Source organism: Leptinotarsa decemlineata, unplaced genomic scaffold (assembly GCF_025532065.1).
Source record: "Leptinotarsa decemlineata unplaced genomic scaffold, Ldec_3_MD MMD2_tig00026299_RagTag_RagTag, whole genome shotgun sequence".
NCBI lineage: Eukaryota > Metazoa > Arthropoda > Insecta > Coleoptera > Chrysomelidae > Leptinotarsa > Leptinotarsa decemlineata.
In genome coordinates, this window is record NW_027412676.1 from 8587131 (window position 1) to 8601589 (window position 14459).

At 31.7% G+C, this 14459-nt stretch overlaps 1 protein-coding gene across 3 annotated transcripts in view; it reads left to right on the plus strand.

Moving 5' to 3' along the window:
- Positions 1–14459, plus strand: part of LOC111515647 (protein VAC14 homolog) — a 28334-nt gene that overhangs the window by 10890 nt on the left and 2985 nt on the right. For 2 of the 3 annotated variants that reach the window (XM_074180512.1, XM_074180513.1), the window contains exon 11: positions 13950–14068. In XM_074180512.1, coding sequence (XP_074036613.1) covers positions 13950–14068 — 119 coding nt within the window. Of the gene's footprint in view, positions 1–7648; positions 7993–13949; positions 14069–14459 lie in introns of those variants that run through there. The other variant, XM_074180514.1, reaches the window with a different exon arrangement.

Here is a 14459-nt window from a genome sequence, read left to right on the forward strand (position 1 = left end):
TGAAACAATATATAGGGTGCTCTGTAAAACCGGTCGAGTTTCATTCATTTTCAAACAGACATAATTCAACTTTTTCAAAAGGAATACCCTGTATTTTCATTTGTATGAAATGTTTCAATATTTCACTACATTTTTTATCATAGGTATCGTATACGAAAAACTGATATTTTTCAAATTATACCAAGTTTTAGTAATTGTTGTAACCACAAAAAAAAAATTTTTACGTTCACTTACTCAATTTTTTTTTCGAATATTCAAACCAATCGCTCGTACATTTTTCATACCATCTAGTGATAGTTATCAGCGGTTTCAACGGTAAGAAATGCGTAAAAAAACCTAAAGAATGTTTATACTGCTTTTTTCTTTGAAAACCCAGTTAACCATGATATTAAAAAAATTAATCTCGGAATTTGTCAATAATGCCATACATTAAGTTTCTTTCGCGTGTAGATTGAATCATATAAGGATTTTATTAAAACTATTGGGGTGAATAAAAATGTCAAATGGATAGAATTTAAGAAACAGAGAAATGAAGTAGTGAATTTATTGAAAAATAACAATACTTCTTCGATAGAGTAGATATGTATAAAAATAACTCTCAACTGATGTGGAAAACATTAAATAAACATTAATTACCAAAACTTTCCGAGCTGTATAGAATTTAACTTAACAAACCAGATGTATATTGTTAATAATAAAACTGAAATAGTAAACGAATTTAACTACTACTTCATTACTAGTATTCAGCAAATTGTTGATAGTATAGATAATGTTCAAGATTGGAAATTCGACAATTGTAATCTATATCCTAATTTTTCCAAGTTTCACATATTAAAAATGAATGAATTATGTCTAATTGTTAACTCCTTAGACAACAAAAACAATGTTCATGAGATCTTGAATTCCAAAATGCTCAAAGTCATTTTTGAAACATGTGGACATATAATTTTAAACCTTGTAAATACTTCTCTTCAAACTTCTAAAATTCCAAATCCTTTAAAAGTTAATACTATAGTTCCCATTCAAAAGGTAAACAACACAATCAAGGCCAGTGAATATAGACCTATAAATACATTACCACCAATAGAAAAAATTCTTGAACTAGGTGTTTATAACCAGGTACTTGATCATGTTGAAAAAAATGAAAACATTGAAATTGTGACATGTATAAAATATCTTGGATTTCAGTTAGATAATTTATTACTTTTTGGCAATCATCTCGATTATATATGTAAAAAAATATCTAAAAAACTATATTTCTTTGCAAGAATTTCTGGTAATTTATCCACTCAGTCTAAAATTACTGTGTATAATGCGATTATCCAACCACATTTTGTTTACTGGGCTTCTATTATTTTTTTGTTTAATCTAAATCAAACATCTCAATTACAAGAACTTCAAAATCGTGGTATGCAAATTGTTCTAAAAGTGAATTGATTCACTGAAATTGGAATTATGTTACAAACTTTGCGGTGGCTACCAGTTTCTTTACGGTTGTATTACTTTACTATGACATTTATATATAAAATTCTGAATAACTTATCACCTTCATATTTTTCTGAATTTGTTAGTTAAATTCAGAAGTGCACAAATATGCCACAAGAAATCATACTAATTTGCATTTATGCAGAACAAATTTGAGAAGTGCCATGAATTCTTTATTTTTTAAAGGGTTTGATGCATACAATAAATTACCAAATGAAATTGAATCTAGTCCATCATTAAGTATTTTTTAAAAACAGTTATTGAAATCCATCCATAACGCTAGATAGAATAATACTTGGTGAGATAATATCCATAAATATAGAATTTGTATGTTGTTTTCTGCTTTTTATCATTGTATTGGAGCTGCACCTATATCCCAATGTATTTTTAATAGCATATGTCGTTATTTTTCAAACTAAAAATTTTTATTTTCAATTTTGAACTATATCTACATTTAAAGTTTTTTTTTATATAATTATTTTCAATTTCTATGTTAGTAATATGTTTTATATAATATTGTGTATTAGGATTACCTATTTCAATAAATATATTCTTCTTCTTCAATCATTTTCATTATGAATTATATATTAGAAGATACATATGGTACATATGGTCTATGCTCTGGGGGAAAGTGACTGAAACTGCCTCCTTGCATCTAGGATTTACAAAGAGAAGTTCTCCAAAAAAGAAAACCAGATGGAAGGGCATTTTAGGTTCTAAAAAAATGCCAATCACGAGAAGTTCGAACGTGTGTGCCCTGTAACAAATGAGAATACATTTCAAATCACTCTTCACCTTGTTGAAAAACCCCATGTGAGTACCCGATACCTGAGCAGGGAATTAGGATTTTCTCAAACCAGCGTGTCTCGAATGATAAAAGCAACGTGCCGAATTTTGCCGATGGGTCTTAGAAAAGAACAATCAGGAATATTATTTTTTCGATTTTGTGTTATTTTTTGATGAAGTGACTTTTCATAAAAATGGAACTGTCAATCGTCATAACATGCACTATTATGCAACGGAAAACCCCCATTTTGTTCGTTGCCTGAACCATCAACAGCGTTGGTCACTAAATGTTTGGGGTGGAATTCTCGGAAAAATAGTTATCGGTCCATTTTTTCTGGATGGGCATCTCACTGGAAGAAAATATGTAAGATTTCTTCGGCATGAGTTATTGGGGTTCCATATGGAACAAGACTTGAAATGTGGCTACAACAAGACGGTGCACCACCACATTTTAAAACTGAGGTACGGGATACCTCAATGATCATTTCAATCAAAAATGGATAGTAGGTAGGAGCGGGCTTGTGGCGTGGCCACCCAGATCACCTGATCTGACCAAAATGGATTTTTTTTATGGTGGTATATCAAATGGATTGTCTGCCAAACTCCTCCAACATCTATAGAAGACATGAAACGAAGAATCACTACAGCTTTCAGGGAAATCCCAGAGGATATGCTGGAATGTGTAAAGAATTCATTTAAAAACAGACTGACATTATGTGTTGCAGAAAATGGTCGCCATTTTGAACATCTTTTGGACTCTTCTATTCGATTGAAAAATTAGGCGTTATTGTTCATATTGAAAAAATTTTGAGTAACTGAACGTAAATAAATGAATTTTTTCTGGTTACAATTAATAAAACTTTGTATAATTTGTAAAATATCAGTTTTTCGTATAGTATACCTCTGATAAAAAATGTAATGAAATGTTGAAACATTTCATTCAAATGAAAAAATACAGAGTGTTCCATTTGAAAAAGTTCAATTATGTCTGAAAATGAATGAAACTTGACCGGTTTTACCGAGCACGCTGTATATTGTTTCAGAAAGTTGAGATTCCAGAAATGATCATAGTGATGTTGACTAACTATTCCTAAAATAATCCGCTTAATTGCTGTAGATATGCGGGTGGTGAATTAAAAAAATATTGTCTGCAATGTAGGTTTTTCAGAAATAACTTGGCAATGCCGCAATGGAAATTCGGAAACGAAAATTCCTTAGAGAGCTAAAAAAATATAGAATCGAATGACGTATTCATATACTGGGTGTTCCATTTAAATTACCCCGTATGCGAGAAAATAATTATAAAAGATAGTATATATCGATATGACTGCCAAAAAAAAATTAAGCAATTCGAGAAATTGTTTTGCCTGACAGCAATGGACCGAGGGGATCATGACTCACCCTGTACATTGGTTGGTTTCTGATTTTGGTTCCAGTAAAAATTTTCATTTATTGCTATGTACCAATGGCTGCATATTGGGGTCATATAGCTTTCTCAAAAATATTAAAGTAGATAATTCACAAAACTGTATGAAACATTAAATTTTAATGTAGGAATTCACAAGGGTTCGTAATTTTTGTAATCAGATCGTTGTTTTTCATAAGATATTTTGGATAATTGTAACATTTTGTTATCATATTTAGAAAGATAAGCAGGTAGAACCTTATTTGTCCTTTTATGGTCTACCATGTGCTGGTTCACAAAATGACATTATACTGGATTTGCAGAAGCCTAAACAGTAGCATCTGCCAAATAACATTTGCGCAACTTTCCTCACAAAGTAAAATTATTTTTGTTCGTCCAGCTACAGGACATCACTGAAATTATTCAACTGATTGATTATTTTGGAATATTACTCCTCGTTAGTGCTGGACAGATCTAATCAAGACACTAGTACTTTCTGGTTCTTGACTGATTTTATCATCACTTCACTGCATATACGAAACCTCCATCTGAGACGGGAGCTATTTCAATTACAATGAAGTATCAACAGATACATCTCCTCAGTGAAAGCCCCAACCTAATGAGAATCAACCCATGTATCAAGTCAGTCTGATGACTGTGTCGTGGAGAGATACAGACGTTAAGAAAATAAAAATTCGAATTGAAATACAATATATTTACTTCTCCCTACATATCTTCGAATTAGAATATGCCAATTGCCAACCAGAAAATAAGTAGTTTCCTGGGTAATACCTTGACGAATTTGAAAAATTCCTCATAGATGAAAATCTTGCATCCATTTGTCTAGCAGCAGATCCTCGTTGATATCAATTAAGTGATCACCTATCTTCACAGACCTTCTCATCCTGTGTGGTAAGAAATTTACATTACACTCATACAATACACATCCACGCAATAAAAAAGCTGCAGTTCTTCTAGCTTGTATCCTAAGCATTCGATTGTGTATTGCACCTAGAACTCAGCATTCTTAATGATTCAGTTCTTGTACTGACCCTGATTCTTCTTCAAAACTTCAGAGAAGCTTCATGCCGCCATGTATAAAGCTGGGATCAAATTGAAGTTACCGAGAACCTCTCAAAGATCATAAAATGGGGTGTCGGTATCCCACTTAGATCATCATTACCCGTGAATGATAACGCTAAAGCAGCTATGATAATCTCTAGGACTAGATCTTTCTAGTCACCTCCTGATGATGATGTTGAAATCGCCGAAAAAAGTCGGTTTCTGGCCAATATGAACTGAAAATTACAGTTACTCAAGTCGTTGTTGTCAGTTGAAGCTGTAAACCCAAAAAAATATTTTATTTTTTCACAGTGTGGTTCATAATTAACAGAGTGATACATTTTTTCATTTCCACATACATTTCATCTGAATAAGCTAGGTTTGTAACAAAAACGAAGTTGAAAATCTAAAACAGAGTAGGTAATTAAGAAAATGTACAACCTATATACAATATTTATTTCAATCTTGTGGACTGACAATAATTCTTCAGCCTTCAATTGTCTAAAAAAAGTGATAACAGTATGAGAAGTGAACAGAAAAATTATTGAAATCTTAGAATTATAAAAAATACTAAAAACTACTACGTCCAAAATATTCAGATGTTAGTTAAGAAAAGGAAATAATATCAAAAAATTGGGAAGAAATAAACAAAGAGGATGTTATTCAAAAATACAATTACACTAATCTATTGTTTTTGAGTTGTAAATATAGGTTCTTCAAACAGGCTAATGAAATAGTTAAGACTAGCTATTGTAGAGAAGATCCAAACAGATCAGACTTTGTGAAGATAGTATAGTCGAATTCATTTTTTTGTGACAAATCAAGTGAATTATAATATTGAAAATTCTCAATTGAAATTATTATTCGATAAAGAAAATAAAGTTGATATATTTTCCTTTAAGAGAAATGAAAACTAATTGTGAGAGGTAACACAATAAATGTACAAAGCATTCATGTTCATAGCTGGACAGCCTTTCTGCTATCATGAAGAAAAACCATTTGGTTAAACCGCAGGCATTTACTGCTCCAGGCAGATGATACTGGCCATAAGTGGTCCATATTTGTTCGATTTTGATAACGTATTTCAACGAGATGATATTTCATTAAAAAATTACGATTTCATACCTATAGTAGAGGAACTAGCCTTTTTTTTTGCTGATTAGGATCTATCTGACTTCCATTTTTTCCAAGTCTGTGGAAGTTGTCAAGTTGATGTAATATATACTAATTTTGCTAAAGCATTTGATCAACTTGATCACATGATACTTCTACAAAAACTCTACCAATTTGGTTTCCATAATTCAGCAGTACTTTTCATTAAATCCTACTTACGTCAACGAGAACAGTTTGTATCTTATATTACAATCCTTCATCTAGAGTACTTCAGGGGTCGAATCTCGGACCACTTCTGGTCTTATTATTATTTTTTTTTTGTGGTTTAAAGGCGTTGACTACGAGATCATTGGCCTTCTACTATTAGTTTGTTTATCATTTGCTTTTTTGTTCAAATTTTTGAGTATAGCCCAATAGCTTTCATAAATTTTATAATTCTATCCAGACTTTCATTATGATCTTTCAAACATTCCTTCATAGAATTTGGTATTTCAAATCGTTGTCTAGCTTCATCATATCGGAGCATATTGGTTGTTGTTCTCCTGAGAGCATGAATATGTTAGTTAAGTTGGTATGACCTATTCTCAAGCGTGTAATCACAGTTTGTTCTCTTCGTGTCTTTGGAATAGAATGCCTCCAGGTTGTGATTTTTGGCTTATTTATTAATAACCTCAGTAATTATGTCGATTGTAATCAATTATTTTTTTCCGATAATTTAACCTGTCGAAACTATCGAAGACTGTTATACATTGCAATGACAGTTAGAAAGTTTACAGACTTGGTGTGAAGTTAACAAACTATATCTCAATGCATCCAAATGTAAAGTAGTGGCTTAGAGTAGGAAAATGTGAGTCATCGGATTCAATTATCGAGTAGATATCATTCCACTGTCACGAAGTAACTCGATTAAAGATATTGGTGTATATTTTGATCAAAATTTATTTTTTTCCAACCACATTAGATCGAAAGTAGGTGAAGCATTGAGAGTTTATGGCTGTATAGTTCGCAATTGTAGATCTTTTTCAAACATATCTGCTCTATTTACTCTTTATGTAGCCTACGTAAGGTCGAAATTAAAATATGGCTCTGTTCTATGGTGTCCATTATACAATTGCTATAATACATCAATTGAAAACGTTCAACGTCGTTTCCTAAAGTTTATTTACATCAAATCATATGGTATCTATCCTGGTAGAGGTATTTCATATGAATCTCTTACCATAACATTCAATATTGAAAGTCTTGAGTCACGCAGAAAACTTGCTGGAATATTTTTTCTATATAAATTACTGCACAGCAACGATGCTCTTAAAATTTATGTGTGCTTCATTTTAGAACTAGTACAAATAATCTTTACAGCAGACTGGCCAGAACCAATTTGTACCTAAAGTCACCTATCTTTAGCATTTGCAATAATTTCAATTTAATTTCAAATTTGTGTGATATCAATTTTGATTCCCTAGAATATATTGTTGACACTGCATCTCAGTATTTCAGTATTTTAAGTTTCTGGTATAATTTTTTTTTATTTTATTTTATTATATCATAATTTTTTTTATTCATTTTTTCAAATTGTAAGTTTGTAATTATAAGGATCTTTCTTTCCCAAAAAATTAATCACTCCTAAAAATATAACCCCTTCAATTCAGATCTATATTACTTTTTTAACATACTTAGTTCACCCTATAAATGGTTTTTTACTGTTGGGTAATAAAAGCTATTTATTATTATTAAAACATGGATTTATTACGTTTATAACGACATTCATTTCAACATTTTTGCTTCCTGTCTTTCTAGCCAGTATTGTTAACGTATTCCTGTTTACCAGTTCTGTTATTTCCTCACGGCATTTACAGACCAGTGATGATATTACTTTTGAGTTCATCAGTGCCTCAGGTGTATCCTGATCCGCTCACTTTGATGATGCCTTAGATTATTATTCCTTCTACATTGCAAGATTCAGATACTTCAGCCTAGAAGACTAATACATTTCAACTGAGCAAGTTAACGCTTCAGACTTATTCCGAACAAGAGCGGAACGATAAGTTACAGCGTATTAATGAAGTTCTCCATTACAATTTTTATATTTTTCAGATTGTTGACGGTGAAAATACCCAAAAAAGCTCGATACAAAACTTAAATTATGGTGTTTTTTTTGAATTTCTGTCAACAGAACCTTATTGAATACATAAAAACAGTCAACAAAGAATTGGACTCTTTCATATATGGTTGGGCGTAAAATGTTGTCATAATGTCATTATTACCTAAGTGGTGTTATACAGCGTGACTCACGGTCGATGGTAGGTTAGACGTTTCTGGAAAACGCAAAGCATGATTTTTCTGAAAATTTCACCTCTCACATTTCCTTACCTGTCCTATCGATCTAAAATATTTTCAGCATTGCGGCGTTGCCACTTCCATCAAAAAGTCCTAGCAACTTTTTTTTTAATGGAACACCCCGTATATTAATACATTTTTGGAATCGCTCTGGTATTTTAATACTTTTTTGTTAATAATGTCCTATACCTATCTCTATCTGTTTTCGAGATAAAAAATAAATTGTGCTAAATATGGTCCAAAACATAGCCTTAATTGAAATTAAGTACATCAGTACTCTCATTTCATGAAGAGTTGATATTTTGATGATAGTTTGGACAAACTCGAAATATTCAAATAACACCAAAAAATCGACTCCATATCATACAGGGCGTGCTAAAATTACTATTATTTCCATTGTGCATAAAAGTAGTCAAAAGTTCATTTTTTCAAATGAAACCCCCTGTATATTACTCGGTAAATTGAAAGATGGTGAAAAATGCTTCAATATGATATATCATGTCCCTATACCTAGATTGTCAAGTTTTCTCAATAAAGTCGCTTCTTCTAGAAACATTTTTTTTTTAGAATTTGGATTCAGGTAGCAGTGGAATTATCAAGCTTATAGCAGTTCGGTTACTTTTATAAGTAATTTACAAAGAGTTATCGACGGTGTTTCGAATCATCTTCCAAAATGAATGCAAATATCGATTATTCAAACGAAGTTCTTATGAAATTATTTATTATACACATGAACAAAGTGATCAAATCATTGTAAAAAATTCAACCAAATGTATCCTGAATTAACACCAATGAACGAGAGGAAGTTTGTAAGGTTACAAAATAATTTCCTTAACTATGGCTCAAAATTTCCAGGGAACAACTGTTCCAAAAATCAGTCATTTCTAGGTAAAAAGTAAGATTTTGTGGGCTAAAACATGTGAAAGTACAGACAATAACAGAATAGGATGATTCAAAATAACAAAATTGTAAACAAAATATCACATTTTCACAATAAATGCTGAAAATGTTGTCCATTACATTCTAAACACTTTAAAATGTTTTTTTGTACGCGACTTGTGGTTGCTTTTTCAATTTCCTGGGGATCCAGATCTTCAATACTCCGCACTATTCGCCGTTGCAATTCTTCTTTGGTAGGCACTGGAGTACTGTATACCCTTTCTCTTAAAACACCCCATAAAAAAGTCAAGTGGCGTGAGATCGGATGATCTCGGTGGCCAATCCCACGGCCCTAAACGCCTAAACCAACGATCGTCGAAGAGTTCGTCAAGTTTTCTGGAAACTTCCTGGGTGGCATGAGCTGGCGCTCCGTCCAGTTGAAACCACGAATTCCTATATTTCTCTAGAGGCAAATTTTCAAGAAAATCGGTTACAGTCGTCCTTATTATTTGGATATATATCTCTGCATTCAGTGTGTCTTTATAAATAAAAAAGCTAATTTTATTGTTCTTCAGAATACAGAAAACATTCAGGTCAAATTTTTCTTGAAAACCCATTTCTTTTGTAACATGAGGATTATGATCAGCCCAAAAATGTTTATTCCTTCTATTGAAAATACAATTCCTCGTAAATTTTGATTCGTCGCTCCAAATAATTTTTGACAAAAATTCCTGAATCTTCCTGTGTATGAATCAAAAGGGATTCACAAAAATGCATTCTACGTTCGAAGTCTTCTGCTTTTAGAGCTTGAACTTTGGTAGATTTATACGGATGCATTCCGTGATTTTTCAAAATTCGTTGTACTGAAGCATGTGATACACCTAAATCTTGTTCTGCACTGCTTGGAAGCTTCTGGATATGCATTTGAAGTAACAGGTTTTGGTAATGTTGAAGGCGCTTTTAACATGTAGCCATAGTTAAGGAAATTATTTTGTAATCTTACAAACTTCCTCTCGTTCATTGGTGTTAATTCAGGATACATTTGGTTGAATTTTCTACAAGTTCTGGCAATGATTTGATCACACTGTCCGTGTATAATAAATAATTTCATAAGAACTTCGTTTGAATAATCAATATTTGCATTCATTTTTGCCGATTTTTTGAAACACCGTCAATAACCATTTATCAATTACTTATAAAAGTCACCAAACTGTCATAAGCTTGATATTTCCACGGCTACCTAGAAATCAAATTCTTTAAAAATTATTTTTTGTACAACTGTTATTGAAAATCTCTTTGATAGAAACACTTCAATCAGAACACCTACCAAAAAATCATTTAGAAAAGTTCACACATGCAGTTCGTGCTATTGGTAATATTAAATCCCTGTGAAGTTAATGACGATGACGAAGTAGTATTCAGTCCAACTGTAGAAAGTCCTTCATGACTAACCAATAATCCTCCTTGAAATAACGTGAGTTGGCGTATGTAGTTGTAACATATGCCTTGTAATCCAAAGATCGTGTGTTCAAATCCCATGGACCCTATAATTTTTTTTTTATTATCAGCAGTAACGTTATACAAAAAAATGTGTATGATACATTTGTTAAAAGTGATTTTATTTTGCTCGTGAGTTTGCTCCACTTGCTGACGCTCGTTTTGCAATAATCCCCACTCACAAAATAAAATGCCACTTTCAACACTTGTAGGTAAAACGTGAATAACTATTTTTCCACATAAACGGCTTTATTAAGAAAACTTATCGATTTAGGTATAGGGACATGTATATCATCTTGAAGCATTTTTCACCATCTTTCAATTTATCGAGTAATATACAGGGGGTTTTATTTGAAAACATGAACTTTCGACTACTTTTATGCACAATGGAAATAATAGTAATTTTAGCACACCCTGTATGATATGGAGTCGTTTCTTGGTGTTATTTGAATATTTCGAGTTTGCCCAAACTATCATCAAAATATCAACTTTTCATGAATTGAGAGTACTGATGTACTTAAGTTCAATTAAGGCTATGCTTTGGACCATATTTGCACAATTTATTTTTCATCTCGAAAACAGATAGAGTTAGGTATAGGACATTATTAACAAAAAAGTATTAAAATACTAGAGCGATTCCAAAAATGTATTAATATACGGGGTGTTCCATTTAAAAAAATATAATTGCTAGGACTTTTTGATAGAAGTGGCAACGCCGCAGTGCTGAGAATATTTTAGATCGTTACAACAGGTAAGGAAATGTGAGAGGTGAAATTTTCAGAAAAATCATGCTTTGCGTTTTCCAGAAACGTCTAACCTACCATCGACCGTGAGTCACGTTGTATATTAATTATGAAAAGAAAATCATTCAAAAATTGATTCAAATAAAGATGTACCTTCAATGATGATCCCGATATTGATTTTTTTGTTATACACAAGGTAAGTTCGTCAAAGCGATGATACCAGGGAACTCCAGCTTGCAAATTAAAACCAGAGAATGCAGAAATTACAATACATAATTTTACAAATCACCAATTATTTACAAAATGCAATATAGCCTGCTTCCACAAACGGGCCGGTGTACCTCTCTAAGCAATAATATAGACCTCTGAAGATACCAGCCACTCGCGCCAGCGAAACGTAAGAAATTATAATAGAAGACGGCTTGAACACTCCTAACAATAAGCAATTTCAAAAGGTGGCCATGGAAGTCTAAATGTCTGCAAATGCATACAGTACTGTTTACATCTTGGACATATCTACATAGATATGTCCAAGAAGAGAACTACAGTGTACATCGGATCTTTCTCAATAATCTCTATTATTATCTGCAATATGGGTCAGTTTATATTTGCCTGAATATGACATTCTTCTCATATCCTTCATTTTAAAAGCTATGCACTTTTTGCGTACATGGTGACTTTTGATAGAAGTATATTACTTTTATATTTTGAAACATTGATTATATCAATCAACATTCAGAATTATCTTGTTATTCAACTGCGATTTCTTAGCGTTATCAGTATTGTGTCAGATAACTGTGAAAAAAACTATAATCGAGAAAGCACGCATTATTGAAACACACAAACATACACAACAATAAATGTACTTGAATGTCAGTTATTTGCAGCGAGGGCAACCTGAATTTTTGGACTATTAGAAATAAAATGTATTAAAATGAGAATCGTTTTTTTATTTGAGAACCCTGATAATTTTTACAATGATTATTTATATTTTGAAATCTGAACAAATTGTTTTGATTTTAGTCGAAATAATAGTAACTTGCTCAAAATATTAACGGATCGCTTTATATATTATATTTACTGTTTTTCAGGTTTATTACCTTCCACAATCTGAAAAATTAATATAGAACCTGTTGAAGTGTAATAAAGTGTAAACTGAAAAGTTCACCCCGAAAAATTACTTTCAAAAACTACACCTCCGAAAAATTACTGCTTACATAAACCACCGAAGAGTTAAATTAGTCGTATTCATAAATTTTGCCTACAAATTCAATAATCGATTGAAAAAAAATCTATACTCAGCTTTCTTTAGTGGTGGACGTTTATAAAAACAATCGTTTTCCATTTTGAAAACAAAAAATTTTTAAATAGCTATATTTCTTTTGACATAAGTCAATAGAAACTGGGTTCTCGATAAAAAATGTCTTTCAGTTTTAATGATTTGAAATCAGTTCTCACCCCTATTTTTCCTGGAACATTATATCGCATTTTTATTTGGATAGGTTACGAAAAGTGAATAATACATTTCTGTTCAGAAATGAATTCTTAAGACTGATTCAAATTATGAAAGAGATGCTGCACAGTATTTCCCAACTTTCTTCTGTGGTTGATATAATTTCTAACAATTATGGAAGGTGATTTTATGAGAAAAATGTATGAATTTGACGTCATTTTAACTTTTGTCCAAGGAATGCGATTCCAAATAGGTTTCAACTTGGAACTTTATGTATTCCCCCCCCTACCGGTCAGTTTGCAATTTTATGCCATTTTATTTAGGTTAAGTTAGGTAAGATTAGGTAAGTTAACATGGGAAGCATACTTAAACACGGTATGTTCAAACATAAGCACTACATGATATATAATAAAAACTGTTTCGAGATACTGTATCAGCAGACAACTTGAAATTATTAAGTTTTGGGATGGTTCGGTCTACTCTGTATATGGCGTGGTCTTTTTGACTCTTGTTACTTTGAACGGGCATCTGTATCTCAAAAGAGGATAATAAGAACAATGCGTCATGCTCATCCAACTACAATATGTAAGCCTTTATTCAAGAATCTCCAATTTTTAACCCTTTGATGTTTGTATATTCTTGGGATGATTATGTATATTAAAAGAAACCAAAATGGGGACACTCATATGTATAATATTAGGATTAAAGAAACCCTATGCAAAGTTGTCAGTGAAAATTCACCAAAGGATATTGGGATCAAAAGTTTCAATAGATTAGAGATATAATTGATGTGAATCTGAATGATATTCTATTCAAAAATAAATTGAGAAATTTTCTTCTTGAGAAAGTATTTTATAATGTTGAAGAATTTTATATTTCCTGATACCTTACTATTGTGAAACTGACTAGTGTATGTATATTTTACACTATGTTAATTTATTTGTAGATTAGTTTTTTTTTTGACTAGTCTGATGAGTTCTATACACGTGTGTATGCGTGATACCTTGTATAATCCTTGATTGATGAATAAATTCTATTAGTATTTTTATCGGTTGAGTATAAAAACCTGTTTGATAATTGGGTGATTGGACGTATATATGTTATTAGTAATTTATGATGATTTCGGAGCTGGATTCTATTCTAGATGTTTACTCATAGTGCCATTTATGAAAATGTATATTTTTTGTAGGAGAGCCGTTCACTGTTTTGTTGTTTGTACGAAACCTGGTGCCACAATCCCGTTGCCACTGTTGCATTATGTTTACTTACCCAAAGCTATGGTCATGTTTGTGATTTGATAAAACTGTTGTATCCTTTATTCATGATTTCTAATTTTTGGTTACATTAATCTTCATCTTCTAAATATTCTACCGCATATCTAAACTCGCCAAATTTTTCAGGTACAGTATTCATTTAAGGACATACTTTTTTACTACTAGTTACACCGATTATTATTCAAATGAAAGTTGTTAAAGTATTCCTTCAAAAAATGTGATGATATTGCAGATGTGCCCTGAGATTCAATTATAGTTTTATTCATTTTAACATTTAGGACTGCTTTACAATCCAATCCAACTAGTTTTAACAGTGATTTATGATGATGATCATATAATTTCATTATTAATACTGGAGTTTTTTTCCAACACCAAATCGTTATTTTTGACACCTCAACACGTGTTTCGATCACCAAGTGATCATC